The 18,904-nt window shown below is 40.3% G+C and overlaps 1 protein-coding gene across 1 annotated transcript in view; it reads left to right on the top strand.

Annotated features, from left to right (window-relative positions):
* LOC138057607 (fibronectin type III domain-containing protein-like) overlaps positions 1-18,904 on the top strand; it is a 46,320-nt gene that overhangs the window by 3,940 nt on the left and 23,476 nt on the right. The window contains exons 3-6 of the mRNA XM_068903569.1: positions 1,145-1,471; positions 2,799-2,913; positions 3,448-3,656; positions 7,149-7,287. Coding sequence (XP_068759670.1) covers positions 1,145-1,471; positions 2,799-2,913; positions 3,448-3,656; positions 7,149-7,287 — 790 coding nt within the window. The remainder of the gene's footprint in view (positions 1-1,144; positions 1,472-2,798; positions 2,914-3,447; positions 3,657-7,148; positions 7,288-18,904) is intronic.

Genomic DNA, 18,904 nt, shown 5'->3' with positions numbered 1-18,904 from the left:
CTCCTGAACTGCTTCCATTGACAAGTAAAATCATCTGGCGCTAGACAGAGTAAAATGTATTAAATAAAGTCTCCCTCCGAGGAGCCAATGGGTTACCGTAAACACCTGCACATAGGCAGCACCTTTTTTTCCAAAAATCGTCGCTAGAAATCGGGGGTGTTGTTTATCTGCGGGAACATTATTCTAATGCCTGGTTACTGTAAAGCTACGAACGTTCCGCCCACGTTCTCATTGTAATGCCAAAATCTGGAAAAAGTGTGTTGAATGAAGAAATTCCTGTCAACAAATACCAGAAAAAGATCAATCAGATGTCAAAGTTGGTAGAAACAATGTTCGTTATAAAGCGCTAACATTATGGGTAAGACTTTGAAGTATTTTGCATTTCATCGTTGATAGTGAGTTTACGTTCCATGAACAGTGGATGAGGAAGACTTCTAAGACTTTGCCAGGATTTCCTTTGATTTCTTTCAATTTTTTGTTCAAAAATTTGAGCTGCTAAATTCAGGGTGCGGCTTATCTGCGGATGTTTACGGTGGCTTAGTTGGTTGAGCACCGGACTGTCACGCGGGAGGTCGCGAGTTCAACTCCGGCCGGATCAACATTCAGGGTCTTTGAATAACTGAGGAGAAAGTGCTGCCTTTGTAACTACATCTGCAAATGGTTAGACTTTCAAGTCTTCTCGATAAGGACGATAAGCCGGAGGTCCCGTCTCACAACCCTTCAATGTTAATAATCCTGTGGGACGTAAAAGAACCAACACACTTGTCGCTAAGAGTAGGGCATGTAGTTCCCGGTGTTGTGGTCTATCTTCTGTTGTGTATCATGGTTGGGAGGGTAAAAAAGGGGCCACAGTAATTGGCACAAGCCGTTGTGGCGCTCTGCCAGCTTGACTGGCAAAGTTAATAAAAAATAAAAATAAAATTGCAATGTTTTATTTCAATTTTTGGGTGTCGTAAAATTACATCATTTTGCATGACATAGCCCCATTAGTGTTTTCTTTGATTATTTGTTGATTTATCAGGTTTCACTTTGTTTGACTGCATGAGTGGTTTGAGATGTTTCTCTTTAGTCACAAAAATTAATAGAAACTTGCAAGGGATAAGTAAAATCACTTACATATTTTTCTTACTGACTTTCTCGGCAGCTGTTGGACAGTTTAATAATGAAGCACCAATTACCCGTCAAGTTCAGCTTGGTAGGCCATTTAATTTTAGCTGTCCACCCCATGGCCCCAGTTATGGCGTTAGTTTCACTTGGACGTCGAAAAAGGAATTAAACATCCCTTGCAATTCCCATCCATTTGCAAGAAGCGAGAGAATTGCAATTGACCCATCAAATGGTAACTTGCACATCATGTACGTTACGCCACAAGATATTACACACATTAGGGATTTGGGAGGAATCCAGTGTAAAATCTCTGGTGCAAACACCTTTTACAGTTCCGGTCCCTTGACGTTAACAACACAACAAGGTGCGTTTCTTCTTCTTCTTCTACTTCTAGGGAGTGTCAAATAATCCTAAAGGAACATTTATAATTATTGAGAGGTGGGTGGAGCAAATGAACATGACAGCGAGGCCTTTTAAACATTTTAAAAGCCGAATGTTACGATGATTAACCCAATCACACCTCAAACACCCTACGATGCCTCCCCCCCCCCCCCCTCCCCTTCCCATTGACGATTAAAAAAGTCTGGCGTTAGACAGAGTAAAATCTATTAATATGTCACTCTCAGGGATCAATGGTTTAATGTCCAATGAAATTTAACAACACTGAAGTGTTGTAAGTCTTACCATTTGCGATACGTCGTCTTTCTTCTCAGTTAGTGAGAGTTGATGTGGCTAACCTGTGACCCCTCACATAGTGGTCCTGTGCTTAACCACAGTTGGTGCACAGTTACCTTGCCTTTACAGTACTTGTAATAATGATGAGGGAGGAGGGACTAACTTCGTTTTCTCAGGTCACACGATAAGATACAGATCTCATTTTTTCCAGACTAGTGTCCTTTGTGCTTGACATTAACGATAAAGTGAACTGGGAAAATGCAACCCTTAACATAATTAGTGTGCAGCCCCTTGCAATTTGTTTAGAAAGCCTAATAGATGTACTCTTAAAGACACGTGCACAAAATTTAGCATGTGAGAAAGGAAGGCGCAGCGCCTCCCACCAATGTGGCCCTGGTTCGATTCCCAGCTCTTGTGTCACATGTGGCATGCGTTTGTTGGTTCTCTTCTCTGCTCCGAGAGGTTTTTCTCCGGGTACTTCTAAGAAACCAACTTGTGATTTCATATGAGCTGATTTGATTTTATTTGATTTGGATTCTTTACAGACTGTCCGCAATTAGTAACTCAGCACTTAAATACAGTTGACACTTAAATAATTTGTCTGTAAACTTTCTTGAACGACTACTTTAATTTACAGTATACTTTTCTTCCATTCATCTTCTTGGATATTTCTGCAGCCGCAAGGAAAAAATAATTCACTGAAGCCTTTTTTTGTTTGCATTACAATGAGAACGGTTTATAAAGAAACTGTACTGTACATAGCATCAGCAGAAGTGTTTGAGGCACTGAAATTTAGTCACTATCAACTGAGGGTTGGTCCTTTTATTTGTCAGATCAAGTTTGGAGCAGTCTGTTGGGAACACAAGTTTAGTTACAAGTAATAGCGTATAAATATTAAAAAGTTAAAATAGTAGTTACCTATATAGTACTTACACCATGTAGTTATATTTGCTCAGCATAATTCCTGATAAGAGCTGCTATGTTTGGTTTATTAATGTTTATTATTTTTTTCAAAGGTGCAACAGATCCTGCCGAATTTAGCATTCCATCTTTTACTCCTGCGACATCAAAATCTGTTGAAGTAGCTGTTGAGGGAAGAAGTAAGGTGTTGTATTGCCTAGCTACTGCAAGGTAAGTGTGCCTTTACATGTAGGCAGGACCATTACTTTTGAATACTTTTCATTATGGTCTGGCACTTAAACGGGGCAGAAGCTTTTGGCAACTTGACGTAAGTGCATACATGGTGTTTTTATCCTTAATTTTGTTTGTTCAAACATTCATAATAATAATAATAATAATTATTATTATTATTATTAAATAATAATACGAATAATAATACCAACTTTATTCACTCACTACAATGAAAGCGAAGGATACTAGGGGTTATGCCTAAAGGGTATCTGCCCACAGCCAGTTATAAGAGACTGATTTTGATGAGGGAGGAAAACCAGAGGAACCAGATGAAAATTCTAGGTGTCAGATTGACATCGACTGAAACTCAGCCCACATACGACCTCGGGGCAAAGGAATGAACCCAGGTCGCAGAGGTGGGACCTGACACCGTTGATAACTGCTAAGCCACCTTGACTACCCCATGCACCCTGGCTGACCCCCATTAATAATGTACCGTTAAGACAGTTTCATGCAAAATCCTTTCCTTCACAGACCATTCCCAACAATAACCTGGAAAAAAAGTGGAAAGGTTCTTCAAAATGGGATAGAGGTCTTTCAAATTCCAGACGCACTTCGAGGACGGCTCCTAAACATCACAAAGGTGGATAAGAACATGCACGAAGGTATTTATACCTGCCAAGCCAGAAACAATCAAACCATAAATGGTTCAGCAGAAGTTAACATAAAGCTTGAAGTGGAAGGTAAGCTCAGTCTGTAAATGAGCATATTTAATATCACACAATCATTGATTGATTGATTGATTTTTGCATTTTGCCCTAAAAATTTCAATGTGTTTACAAGCAAATTAAAAAGTTTAATGAAAATGTACACTAGGACCAGGAGGTACAAAATTTAAAGTAGTTATTATATTTACAGTATTAGGGGGTATTTACATGAGACAGGGATGAGCTCAAACAGGTATCAATTTGTACCGGTATGAAAACATGAAACCGGGACGAAATGCTTGGTGCCTGGTTTTGGGATGAAATGATATGGCTGACCAAAAAGCATGCAGGCTTGAAATTTCTGGACCCGGTCTAAGGTTTGCTGTCATTTACATGAGACCGGTACAAACTCAGACCGGTACGAGAATTTCTCGTCTCGGTCCAGCAATGGACACGAAGTCAGACCGGTCTCATGTTGTTGTTGTTGTTGCTATTATTTATTTGTTTGAGCAGGTTAACGTTTTGGCAGCTATTCAGCTGATGTGGATCTGCTATATCCACTCACCCGTATACTCACAAAGGAGAGCCACAACACCAGGAAATTCATTCCCTACTCCTCTCAAACAGTGTGTAGTTTCTTTAACGTCCCACACGGAATTTATAAACATGGAGGATATTTGACGGGACCTATGGCTTATAGTCGTTATCCGAGAAGACTTGAAAGTCTAACCATTTGCGGATGTAATTACAAAGGCAGCACTTTCTCCTCAGTTGTTTTAAGAGCCTGAGCGTTGGTCCGGCCGGAGTCAAACTCGCTACCTCCTGCATGGCAACCTAGTGCTAAACCAACTGAGCCACTGGTAAGCGGTATAGAAAGAAATGTAGGGCGGCCGATACGAACTCATGCCGGTCTGAGTTCGTCCCGGTCTCATGTAAATACCCCCTTGGTCAAGTAGAGGTGATGATAATGATGATGCCGATGATGATGATCTTTATTATTTTTTTTCAATCGGTCAGTATAAAAATGCGGACTGCAGATCGGGTACAAAATGCAGAATGAGGACTAAAGAGTTCAATTGATCGTATTAAGTTTTGTTGTTACCTATTGTCACGTGATTGCTTCTCCGAAGTCACCCTCCTGGGTCTTTTTCTCTGGAAATAATTAGTTTACAAGGAAGTGGCACAGAATAACGGTGGTAAAAATGAATACTCACAAGAATACGATATCAAGAAATGATGAGTGATTGATAACACGTGAGGGACTACACACGTGATAGCCCTTGCAGCTGATCGATATATATTTCCCTTTGCTGACAAAGTCCAGATCGTTGCTTATGATCTTGATGTATTCTTAATGTACAGGGTTGAACAAAGCGATTTTAATTTGACCTGTAAAGTCGAGTTAAAGCTATGCACGAGAAAAGTAAACAGCTGGTCAGTCGTGAATACGTTATAGTGAAGCTTTGGCCAGTGGGGAGAATATTAAGTTGTCAGCTGAGAAATTCTGTGTTACTGCATGTTAGCTGAGATGGATCAATTGCGCCACTCATAATTAGCATGGATAACGCAATAGGAACATGAGACACACTGAGCCGTCCGTCATAACAGCGTCATTAGTCACTGCTTGTAATTTTACATTGCCATGAGTATGCATTAAAACCGATCAAAATTTGAGGCACGTTTGAAGACAGTTTAAGAAGGGCTTAAATCCGTGTCACTTCCTTGTAAAACTAATGATTTCTAGAGACCGAGAACATTCCTTCAAGAGTGTAAAGATCCATGAAGATGACCTTTGAACGTGAGGATAACCAAGATGAAACTGTTTCAGTTCTCAGTCTGCCTTTTGTACTGCGACGGATTTTCCAATTCTCACAGCGAGGAACAATAGTGTATGTAGGTTGCTATTGTTGTTAATGACGTCTGAGATAAATATTTAGGAATTATTATATACTTTTATTAACTAGTAGTAATCTCGGATTATTTCAGATAAGTGCATTCAACAGTCGTTTAGCCTGTGTTTCCGTAGGGTTCCAAGCTAAAAAAGCTAAGCATGTGACAAAAAGAGACTGATCAATACGCGTGCAAGAACCCACACAAAGGTGCCCCAGAAAATGACAAAACAATCTTCGGGCAGCTATTTTGGTGTTCCTTGCAGAGAAAAATCTCGATTCCTTTTGGCAAGACTACACAATCACCCAATCTGAACAAAATTAGGACGCGTTCTCCTTCGATCGAACGCAAGAAAAAAATTGAACTGGGGATATTGTATTTTTTGGTGGTTTGACTGGCTTCCTTAAAGGGGCTAGGTCACGCAAGTTTAGGCAATTTCAGCACTGATCAAATTGTCATAGAATTAACTTACATATCAAAATAACGGCTCAAAACTATAGAAGAACTCTAACAAAACACAGGAAAGACAAGAAGGGACGTGGATTGACAAACTGGAGGGGATTGAAGTGGATCGCATTTGGATAAATTTGAAAAACGTCGGCCCACCTTTTTTCAAATTTATATCAATCTTTATCAAAATGTCATTTACAAAGCTGGAAAATCATTCTCAGTTGTTATGTGGCCGTGATTTTGCAAATGAAAGACTCTTGCTCTGCCAATTTGACGTTTAGAGCTCATAATTAACAAAATGAAACAAAATTACCTAAAATAGCGTGACCTAGCCCCTTTAAGTCTCGGCTACCAGCTCATATGCCGCATTATAAATCACTCCAAGTGTTACCTGAAAAATGTGTGGCATGCAAGACTTTAATTTCCAGCTTGGTTACAGTTGTACAGTGTAACTCAAGCAGAGCTGCAAATTGTTGATGCTTAATTACCGGCACTCGCTTCCCACCAATGTGGCCCCGGGTTCGATTCCCAGATCCGGTGTCATATGTGGGTTGAGATTATTGGTTCTCTACTCTGCACCGAGAGGTTTTTCTTCGGGTAGTCCAGTTTTCCCCTCTCAGCAAAAAACAGTATAATGATTTGATCAATGATATGTATCAATTTGATTTTATTTCATTTGTGCGCGACCCCTTAAGCTATTTAGCTTTAAACATTATCGTGTGAAAATAAGAAAGTTTTATTCTATTCCATTCTTGTCTGTGACTTTCGGTGTTGATCACAAAAAATTCAGGCAATGAGGTTGACTGATGGTTACCTTATAGCAAGCGCATTGCTTTGCTGTGACTGAGTCAGTGGACCTCATCGCATGAGGAAGACTTATTAGCAGCATACACTCAGTCGAAAGGTGGCAATCAACACCAAGTGGCATTTACATTGTGACATAAATGTTTTAACTTTAACATTATTCTACTTCGCCATAATGAAAAACCAAAACATTTCACAGTGCTTGAATTTTCAGCTGAGACTAGGTTTTTTTGTAATTGCATTTTTTCAATGAGGAATCAGGTTAGGAACTAACCAGGCAGGCATTTCAGCGTGATTTACTTTTCACAAGTAATTGATTTTTCCCTGCGAGAGCAACATGTTACATTATTCTTTTCATTATCCTTCAACCATGCTTTTTCCCAGTTGCTCCAAGATGGAATGTTGAACCACCTAGATTGCAAACATTTAACATATCAACAAATGGCAACTTGAGCTGTGACGTGTATGCAGAGCCTAAACCACTAATTAAATGGTTCAGGGATGGATCTGAATTAGTGGCAAGGTTAGTTAAAGTCAATTTGAGATTAATTAGTTTCTCCTTGCACTATATCTTCATGAGTGACCTTGAGTTTGAAAATGTGGTGAATAGTGCGCAATCTTTATTGGCAGATGGCCATTAACTTGGATTTCTGGACTTAAGTGTTCATCTCTGCCAATTGATACATGTATGAGTAACCCCATCTTTTGTACCTTTCACAGCTCAAGGGTACAACAGGTGAATACTGACCTACTTTTCAGTGATCTTACATTGAAAGAGGCCGGCATTTATCAATGTGTGGCTGAAAACGAACATGGCATGATAGTCTCATCGACTTATGTTGAAGTGTCAGGTGAGTTAAATGTAATTTGTACATCATATTGTGAACGTTTACTAGAAGAGATAGTTTTTGTTTGCTGCGTAGCGGCAGGTCCAAAACACAGGTCACAGGTTGCCAGTCACAGGTCATTGTTTTACCAGTACAGAAAGAACCTTAACATTCAGTAAAGCTAACCTTTAGGCTTAATTTTTTTTAAGTAACTTTAATGAATATTCAGGTTTGTTTCTGTGTTGGTAAAATGGAGACCTGTGACTTGTGTTTTGTGCCTGCCCGCTGCGTAGTACTGGCTTGAAATCGTTTTACGTTAGAAAGCCACTTGAGTTCATTCCGATGAGACCATGCAAGCTGCGAGAGTGTGCCTCTATGTTGAATAAAAAGGTTATGTTTAGTAAATCCTGAATGTCTCAGCGACCGACCTAATTTAACCTAACAAACAATGGCTGACCGAAACGTACACGTTTTTTTAAAATTTCTTTTGGCTTGATAGCACTTAAGATCTAGAGATGTAATATTGTAATTCTCTCGAATGAAGAGCGTCACTCGAAACGTCAGATTTCAAATTTCTTTATAATTACGGTGGTCAATTCACCGTACTAACTCAGTTGCACACTGGCGGATCTGGCCGGCCAGTTCTTACATAAGGAAAGTGTCTCTAGTAATCTCGTTTTCTTGGGTCGCACTATAAGTTACGGATCTAATTTTTTCCAGCTTTCTTTTTGCTCGACATCAACAATAAAATGAACCAGAAAAATGCGATCCTAAACTCAGTGTACAGCCCCTTGCAACTTGATTAGAAAGCCTATGTACTCTTAAGGATAGATGCGCAGAATTCAGCACGGGAGAAGGGAAAGTGCAGTTATTAGAGCACTCGCCTCCCACCAATGTGGCCAGGGTTCGATTCCCAGACTCTGCGTCATATGTGGGTTGAGTTTCTTGGTTCTCTGCTCTGCTCCGAGCGTTTTTTCTCCCCGGGTACTTCGGTTTTTCCCTACAGTTGATTTTATTTAAGTTAATTTAAGGTAGGAATCTGCGCTGGCTAATTTTGCACATTTTTCCCCATTATCTTAAATAGTTGATGAAAGAGTATTAGAGCGGTTTTCAAATGAGTGTCGTAAAACCAAAACCAAAGTAATTACTTTGGCCAATCAAAGAGGACGGAGAAAATCCAGTAAACCAATCAAAACTCGAAGTAATTACATGTAACCGATACAAAGCCTGGGATAGTGTGCACGCGCGACCCACGATTGGTGTTTGGTTTCACTTTTGATAGGTTGAAAAAGTGGCGCGAGAACTTTGAACCAATCACTGAGTGAGTAATGCAAAACCAAAGCAATTAGCTAATTACTTTCGACACTCAATTGAAAACTACTCTATCTCCATATGCAGTTAAAGTTAGTAATGGCAGACCATGAAATTAAGGAACTGAATTCCAGTTAAACCTAAAGCAGGTGTCTTTTTGAAATCAAGGCTTTTAAAACTTCAGTCACTTAGTGTTAGAAGTTAACGTTATGTTTTGAAATCCAGATCGAAAGGCCGAAGATTGATATTTGGTCATAGCTATCCCCTTAATGAATATAAAAGATTCAAGAATGACAACAAAAATGTCTCTTCAGAATATAACTTAGCTCTATCGTAAGTATTTCATTCCACATCGTTCACTATGTAGAATATGGGCGAAGATTCGCAGGCATTTACAACCCTAATTGTGTCGCAGTCAGATTTTCCTTGTCTTCAGGTTGTCTGGATTTGCCTCATGGAACCTGTGTTTCATTGTGCCTGGGATTTTTTTTCCATTTTTGTTGAGAACAAAGATTTTAGTGCAAAGTTTTATTTATTATTCTTATCATAATTTTGTTTATCCCTCCTACTTTGATTTGGTTTCTAATGTCTCATACATGTACTATCTGGCTGTTTCTGATATTAAAGTTTTTGTCTTCACACAAAGTTTGTTTTGTTTTGCTAACTCCACTGTGATATTGGGAGTTTGCTTTCTGAATTTCTCTAAACCTCATTTTACGGACTAATTTTTGGTTATAATTTTCCCTCAACTCACCATCCACAAACACACTATTTTTCCCCCAATTACCCACTTTACTGGAGATTATTATTTCGGTTAGTGAAGAGGAACCCCTTTCTGTAATGGGACTCTTGCTGAGGCACCATAATCATGCCACAAAGAAGGGGGGTGAATAAGGAGGGTATGCAAATCTGCCGATCCGTTAAGAGTTAAATAATAAAATCCGTCGATCCGTTAAAAAAAAAGCCCTTACATCCGAATCCACTCAATATTTGTCACGTAGAGTTGAGAGTTCAAGTTAAGGATCCGAACGAGATCCGCGATCCGAACTTTATTGCAGGCAAAACGCCATAATCTTGGCCAAAAAGAAGGATAAAATTGCAATCCCCTGGAATTGCAAGATCCGAAAATCTGTAAAAAGTTCGTGCTGAATCTGAAATCTGGGCAAAAATATTTCCAAAATTCACCGATCTGTTGGACTATTCATCCCCCTCCATAAAGGTTACTAGACTAAGTATACTGCTGTTTTTGTTTTTTTTTAATTCAAACAACTAGACTAATCTATAAACGGAGCTCCCAGGTTGGTTATTCTTAATGGCTGTCGGATTAATGAAAATAAAAGGCTTGGAATGGTCCGCGTTTTGGTTTTCCCGGATCTCGCTTAATTATGTCATTTTCTTGGCTGCCTAACTAGTGAATTCCACGGTTAATTTCACCCGAAAAGCCGATGTCGCATTAATCACGAAGGGATGAGTGCGATATCGGTTTTTCCAGCGAAATTTACTGTCGAATTCACCAGTTAGGAAATTAATTTTTCTTGAATTGCAAGAGTTTTAAAAGAAAACAAGCAAATCCTCGGAAAACGAACGGAAAAGGAAAGAAGCCATTCAGATCGATAAGCCCGACTGTCAAAAGCCAGCGAATAAGAATCACGCTAGAATTAGAAATCACAGACGTACTATTGCTCGTGATGTGACAGATCGTCTTTGTCGGTTCAAGGTCAAACAAGGAGTTTTGTTGATGTACTTTATTTCACTTTATCTGTGAAAACGAGATCATTTACATTTTGATGTATTTCATTGAAACACGCCAGCTTGGCTTAGAGCCAGAATCGGTAAGAAAGGACAAACTTCAAACAAGATCTCCGACAAATTACTTCCAGTACGCGCTCTACAGAAACTCCTGAAAGCAAAAGCTGGACAGGTGATATTTCTCCTTACGTTTACGAGAAGTCATTGCGATTACGTATTTATAACATAAGGGGAAAATTTCCTTGTCACTGTCGAGGCACATCGAAAAACAGTTAGGCAAATGGATTAAAAAACCTCTAGTTGGCTCGCATTTTAAAGCCAAACAAACCAGCAAATAGATCGATTATTTCTATCCAAAAAGAGTACAGATGATTGTTATTTAATTCCAGTTGAGAATAAAAATTCGAGTTTCATTCCTGAACAAAGGAAAAAACGACTAAACTACTTTTTAGAAATATGCATCCACTTGAAATAACTCATCCGTAGAAATAACAAATGGTTCATGCAATCAGTGTCCAAGAAAATAATAATTTTGTGGAGGAACCTCTTCCACCAGCTATTACTGGTGTACCGTTCTGTGGTTCTCGTTCTCTTTCTTTCTTCTTTCGTTTCTGTCCTGTTAAAAATAAACACTCGGCTTTAAGTTTATATCCCTCCAATGCTTGACTTGAAAAACGTGAATAACTACTTAGCCACCAGTGTGTCCTGACGACAGCTATATTATGTCAAACTGGGATTGAAACCAGCGAATAATGCAAGAAAACAATATTTTCCAAACCGTACCTGAACACGAAAAGCGTCGACTGTCAAGAGCTATTGTTGACGTTTCATGGCCGTGTAGCAGCGTCGAGCCACAGAAAGAGCGCGAAAAATTAAGCCTCGTTTATGCTCAGGTGTGAGTATCTGACCTGGCTTGAGCGTGAGTCACTGGTCAGCGGTCAACTTCAAAAACACAGCTAACCTCGATAAGGTCAAAAATGAGCCCACGATATGGTCACGTTATACTGGTCAGCGGATACCTTGTTTTGACAGATGTCAATTGACCAGAACATTGATGTCCAATATCAAAGGTGTATGCTGTAAACAAGAGAAAATGAGGGGACAGAGAGGGAGGCTCAAGGCCTTGGCCGGGATATGTTATGTCCACGAAACTTATTTTTAGACGAGCGGATGTCTTTGTTCTAGCGGAAGTCTGTCTTCTGAGACGTCCGCATGCAGTCTTGCTTCGCTCTCAGGTTCTTAGTGAAAAGAGAAAATGATGGCGCACGTGGAAGGCTGATGAATATATATTTTCTTTCAAACATCGGACCGAGGTTGCCCTGCATGCGGACGTCTCGGAAGACTTCCGCTCGTCTAAAAATAATCTTCGTGGACATGACATATCCCAAGGGCTGGACCGGGAGCTTCCTTCTCTGTCCCCTCATTTTCTCTTGTGTAAACTAGCTAGAGTGTCAACTGGAGTATTACCTCTTCAATGGGTTCTAAACTTGAGCCCGTGATATGGTCACGTGATACTGGTCACATTGGCATACATGGAGGGATGGACGAGTGTACGTACGCACGTACGAACGGTGGATGACGTCATTGCTATAAAACCAAAATATTTTGCATTGATGGGTTACCATATTTTCTTAACTATGGTGCTCCGCAAACGCGCGGAGCTCCGCTAAAAGATTAATCAAGTTGTTGTCAAAACCAGATCAAATTTGATGAGTTCAAAATTGAATTCCTTTTTTTCAGGTCAAGGATCAAAACCTGCCCCACCCCAGATTACTGAATTTTTACAAAACGACTTGGTAGCTCCAGATGAGGTGAAGTTTCGGGATAACACCAACTGGCAGCTTAATCTCCCATGTCGTGCCACAGGATCAAACAAGTTGTCATGGGAATGGAGGCACAACGATAGCATAATTAATCCGTATATATTTGAGTTTAATGATGATTGGCAGCTTAGTCAAGATGGTACCTTGAAGGCCAAGAACCTTAGCATATCGGACAGTGGAACCTACCAGTGTTTTGTCACAGATACTGTTACTGGTGTCAAGACATTTAGCCGGAAGCTAAGGGTTGCAGTAACTGGTAAGATACATAAAAACAGGAGGAATAAATCAGTATTGCTATTTTTATATACTTTTTTTATCATTACATTTAGGTACTTGGGCATATTTGGAAGAAAAACGGACTGGCAATTCCTCTTACTTGAGTTGGTCCTACAGGTCTCGAAATCGTGACCAATACAACTTGTTATTTGCGACTGAATTTCTTCCCTTTGCAACTAAAAATATCTGAAGGGTTAACAATTGCCACTTTGACGCTAAGATTAACCTATTCACACCTCAAATGTCCTGGGACGCCCCCCCCCCCCCCATTGATGAGTCACGCGCACAGCACCATTCCCTTGATCATGCGCCATTTTCAGCAGTTTCTTTAGACACATGTATTGCAGGCTCACGTGTAAAAATAGACCTTATTCACGATCGCCGCCATGTTGGATTTGCTATTATCATGCAAATTAGCTACACACTTCTGAGGGGGCAAACAACACAAGTTCGAGAGGCTATGCCGAACATCCTAGCTACACAGATGATTTGTTTCACGTTCATTGAATGGTTATCACCTAAGTAGTAAAATGGAATGATTACACAAGTTACTTCGATATTTTTACTGGGTCGGTAAAAGTCTTGCCTGTCACTCCCCTGCTAAGTGGTGTCTTTGTGCATAGAGCCTTCTGCGCGTATTTTCTTAGGATCGAGAGGGTAGTGGGAAATGCGTAGATTTCTCTGGTGGACACAGTAGAACGATTAAACTTAACCGGCAATGGCGTCGAAAGTCATGTAACGCGAAGGCAAGGCAAATGAATACTGAAATGAATACGGTGGACTCTTAAAAGCGACGAGTAATGGACTTCGACAACAATCTGTCGCCCGTCGAGCCGTCTTTTACCAAGTGTGCTGTTATGTAGAACTCTGAAGATTCGTAGGGCAGCGATAATAGTGAATTCAAAGACTATACCAGGTGAATTGGATGGAATTTCAAGCGTTAAAATCGCTGAAAAGTTAAGATTATTTTCATAGCGATGCAATTGCGTCTTCACCACATGTTCCTTTGATCTCACATAATTGTGTTTCCCTCAAAATATTCGCTTGTTTTCGCTTTCGCTCGAGCATATTTATCTTTATTACATGTCCAGTGAATAGTTTTATCCTCTGGGATGAATTTTCCGTCGAAAAATCGGCCATTTAGGTGGTTTTTGGCAAACAGAGGTTAATTATTCGTAATGCGATCGCTTCCGTTGCCGTTAGCAACGGGTCGCAAATTTGACACTTTTATCGCATTATCACATTACGCATTGATCGCTAATCCGATTGGTATAGGTAATCGCATGGAGCCCAGTAAAATTAAGGATTAATATCACGCGTGTTTTCAGAAGTTGCTGAAATTGCCCGAGTAGCTCAGCGACGAGGTCAATTTCAGCAACTTCTGAAAACACAAGTGATATTAGTCCTTAATTTTACGAGGATCCATTGCGATTACTTGTTAATGACATAGAGGGCAAAATTTTCTCAACACTGTTGAGGCACCTCGAAAAACAGTCAGCTAAGCGGAGTTAAAACACTCGTTCGATCGCAAGCAAAACAACTGACAAACAGACAAGCAAGTCAACTTGCACTTTGTGTCCAAAACTAGTATAGATGATTTTTATTTACATCCACTCGAGAGAAAAATACGAGTTTCATTCCTGAACAACAGTAACAACTAATAAACAAAATGTTAATCTTCAATTTATTTTATTCACATTTGATGAAGAGGTTATTAACACTTGCAAATACGAATCATTAAACATAGCAAACGGTTTGCCCAAACAAATCCACCAAATTTGAGCTACTCGTTCCTCCCGTCAATTGCAAATTGTTCTGTGACCTTTTTTGTTGAGCTGCAAGATGTCGTGGTAGACTGAAAGCTCTTGACGAAAGGAATCATTTTGTTTTTCAACCACACAATCCCGCTACGCCGGGCGCCATGTAAGCCGATCCAAGTTTTAAGCTTTTCACGAAAAAAACCTTTTGCCCTTCTTCTTGTCACTCGAAAATTCAAATTTCAATTCGTCTTTTAAAGCCAATTCTTAATCTTTATGCCTTTTTGGCGAATGCAGCGCGAATGAAAAGACAAACTTCGATGAGGACGAAGTTGTTTTGCTCAAACAGAAGAAACCAACTAAATGTGGAAGAGATACGTTCAGCCAATCAGGAGCGAGAATTTTTGGCGCTCGACCAATAGTGAGCGAGTAATTTTGCTCTCTTCTCAAACAAAATTAAGAAAAAATGCCCTCTTCATTGACCAATCAGTATTCAGTAATTTTGCCCTCCATGTTATTATTGCTAAAAATCTAAAAATATTCGTGCCTCATCAGTTTTCGGTCGAATTGATGTCCAAGAAAGCAGATAAATTGCAGAAAATTTTAGTTTTGCATCCAAAAATTCGTAATCAACGCTAAAATGACCAAATTTTGCCTGGAAAACATATTTTACTGTTAAACTAGATTTAAAAACTTATACACAGTACTTATAGAAAGTTGAAGCGTACGAGCTAATTTCGGCTCCTTCTCGGAGGCTTGTTCACATATAAATGAAAAACAAGAATTGTAAAAAGGGTCACGTGATTTAGCAACACATGACCGCAACAGATTGTCCCAGATGTGGGGGAGCAGGTATCTTCCAGTGTCACGGTTCAAGTCCGGCCTATGAAGACTATGAACCCGGATATAGATGGCCTCTTTGATGCCCCGCTCTATCCAACGATCTTCATGGTCTAACACCTCTACTTCAACCTTATGTCCAGGGTAGTCCCACTTTGATTCTTAGTGAGCCATCATCCTGCCGTACAGTACACGTGTCGAGAAACGCTAATTCTCCATTAGACTCTGTTTCCGTCGTGAGCTGTATGTTAGGATCGACGCTGTTCAGGTGCTGTGTAAATTCATCGGAATAACTTGAAGTTATCTTGCAGTTAGTGTCATCCACATATCTGAGCCACCACCCAGGTGGGATGGGTGCGGTCAAAATAGCTGATTCCTCAAAGGCTTCCATGTATAAATTGCAGACCAGTGGTGAGACTGGTGACCCCATCGGTGCTCCGTGAATCTGGCGGTAGAACTGACCATCAAACACAAAATAAGTGCAGTTGAGACAGATGGTGAGGAGCTTTGCGATGTCAGATGGATTCATATTTGTGCGGTATGTCAGGGTGGGATCCTGTCGTAGTTTGCTCTGCACTAATTCAGTTGCCGTATCAACCGGTACACTGGTGAACAGGGACTTGACGTCATAGGATCGAAGCTGTTCTGTGTCATCCACATGACTTTCCCTCATCTTTTCAGCAAAATGCTGAAAATTTCTCACATAACTGCCAGACTGACCCACCACGGGTGTGATTAGATCTGCAAGGTGTTTTGCACACTGGTATGTGATGGTGTTGACAGTGCTCACAATTGGGCGTAGTGGGACACCTTCCTTGTGAATCTTGGGTAGTCCATAAAATCTCGGCGGGGCATCTGTTGTTGGGTATAATTTTCGGTACAGCTTGGTATCAGTAGCGCCTTTTTCTTTCAGTTCTTGAAGGGCAGAAACCAGTTCTTTCTTGTATGTTGGTGTTGGGTCCGCTTGAGTCTCATGTACGTTTGTTCGTCATTCAGCATGGCTTTGCACTTGTTCTTATAATCATCTGTATTCAGTAAGAATGTGAAGCGGCCCTTGTCTGCTGGTAATATCTTGATATTTCTGTCTTTGCGGAGTTCTTGTAAGGCTCGTTGTTCTTCCTTTGATAGATTGGATTATGTTTTCGGACTGCGTTGATATTGTTTACACTGGAACGCAGGTCGTCAGCATCACTTTTATTCAATTTGAGGCAAGCTGATTCAACGGCCGTGACGATTTCAACGACTGGTATTTTTTTAGAGGCGACCGCAAAATTGAGTCCCTTTCAAAGCAAACGCGTTTCAGTGGCATTTAAATCTCGGTTGGAAAAATTCTTCACCCACTTTGAACAGCAATGATCTTGAACAATAGGAGTTTGTGTTCTTTTGTCCCTTCGATGGTTTGTTGTTTTCTGTTGTAACGTGTGGAATTTCTTTATCTGTCTAAACTTGCAAAATTCGTGTTCCTTTTGTTGAGCTTGTTCAGTGAAGGCGTACACCTGGGATTTGAGCGACTCGTTGTTATGCAAGATTTCTGCGATGTTTTCCTTCGCGCGAATTTTCTGTGTCGCAAGTGATGTCAATGTTCGATGGATTTGGCTTATTCGGACGTTCAGTAGGGCCTTTTCTGTTGTGTTGATGATCTTCTCTGCCTTGCTCCCTTTCACCGTGGTCGATAGTTTTAGGCTAAATGGAATGATGCTGGAAGCATCTGACACTGGAAGATACCTGCTCCCCCACATCTGGGACAATCTGTTGCGGTCACGTGTTGCCAAATCACGTGACCGTTAACAATTTACCGGTTCACAATTCTTGTTTTTCATTTATATGTGAACAAGCCTCCGAGAAGGAGCCGAAAGCTCGTACGCTTCAACTTTTTATAAGTACTTTGTATAACTTTTAAAACTACTTTAATAGTATGTTTTCACCAGTACAGTGTAACATTCATAAAAGTATATTTTACTGTTATTTTTCTTAATTTTTTTCGTTCAACTTTCGCTTTTATAATATGTTTCAGTTGTCTGTAAATAAGTTATATGCTGTTGGGAAGCTTATTTACTTAGCTTTAAAATGATGTATTTTTTTCCCCTAACTTTAAATATTTTGTGAGAAAAAAAAGATTTTTTGGCGATGGCTGATTTACCGTGATTTTTTCGCGGTTGGGAAAGTAGGAAAAGGAGTAAATAGGCCGGTAGCCAGGTTTTTAACCTCAGAAAAGGATCTGTTTCGTCGTACGAATGTGTGAGGACCTGTGAGCCAAAGGGCCTCTGCTGGTATGACTTCTGGGTGACCCCTTAATAACTTCTTACTAACCGAGCGCGAGGGCCGTACTGGGGAATATTGGCCCGATGTCGTGACAGGGCCAATAATCCCCAGTAGGGCTTGAGCTAGCTCGGTTAGTAAGTAGTTTATTATATGTTTTTTTAAGTACCTTTGCTTTGTTTTTGCAAGCCCGTAATCGGCCCGTGGGCATTACGGGAGAATAATGCCCTACAATTCAGTCACAATTAGCCAATCAGAGCGCGCGTTATATCGGCTACAAACACAAGCCATATAATAAATGGTCTTAATGACCCCCCAACTTGAAAAAAAGTGCCTGGAACGCTGCACGTACCACAGGCAACCCAGTGTACCCTCACGGAGGGTCTAGTTTTAGTGAAAAATGAGCAGATAACGAAGTAGAAAGTCAAAATGTCGGAGGCGATCAAAAGATATAAAATTATTATAAAAGGTACTTAATTCAAAATTTTGACGAGCCGATTTTCCGCAATTTGCCTTTCTTCCAATGTTTGCCCCACAGCATTACACAAGGCTAATTTGCATGACAATTTGAAAACCAACATGGTGGCTGTCGTGAATAAGGGCTATTACAAATAATACATTTTGCAAATAAAATTTGTGAACTTGCGACTTTTCATTGTCCCATGATGGCCTTTAGCCTGTTTTGATGCCCTATTTATAGCTAATATTGGGAGACTTGAGTATATATAAGAAGTGGAATTTTAAATTAGGTTTCAATTTATATACTGGACATATCACCATATCTGACGGTTTACAATTCACTGAGAGAGGTAGACCTGAGGTGCTCCATTTACTCTTCACGAACACTGTGGGCAAGCAGAGGTTTCAATAGAGGCGGCTACTGGCGATAGACCACCGAGTACTTGAAATTGCTCCGTCCCGCTGCCTACTTCGCACAATTTGAAAGTTTTACTGTGTAAGCTTTTTCCGCCGTTCCCTAGCACGAAAATAAAATTGCTATACTTCCCTTAAATGTAAGAGGGAAATACACGTGGGAAATGGCATTTCTAAGCTTGTAGATTTAACATTTTCTGGGGGAGCATGCTTCCAGACCCCCCAAGAGGCTCACACCTTTGGCGCTCGCTTGCACAGCCGTCTACTTTTAATACTTTCCCAGCCATGAACTTCAAAAACGTACTGAAAGCATCGGGCATTGGGTTCTTTGAAGGAGACTCAGGCATAGTTTTTGAGTGAGTGTACAGTAGAGGTTATTTACCCATTGACTCCTGGACTGCTCCCATTGATGAATAAAATCACTT

Source organism: Montipora capricornis, chromosome 7, assembly GCF_036669925.1.
Source record: "Montipora capricornis isolate CH-2021 chromosome 7, ASM3666992v2, whole genome shotgun sequence".
Lineage (NCBI taxonomy): Eukaryota > Metazoa > Cnidaria > Anthozoa > Scleractinia > Acroporidae > Montipora > Montipora capricornis.
This window is presented reverse-complemented; position numbering and strand designations above follow the sequence as displayed.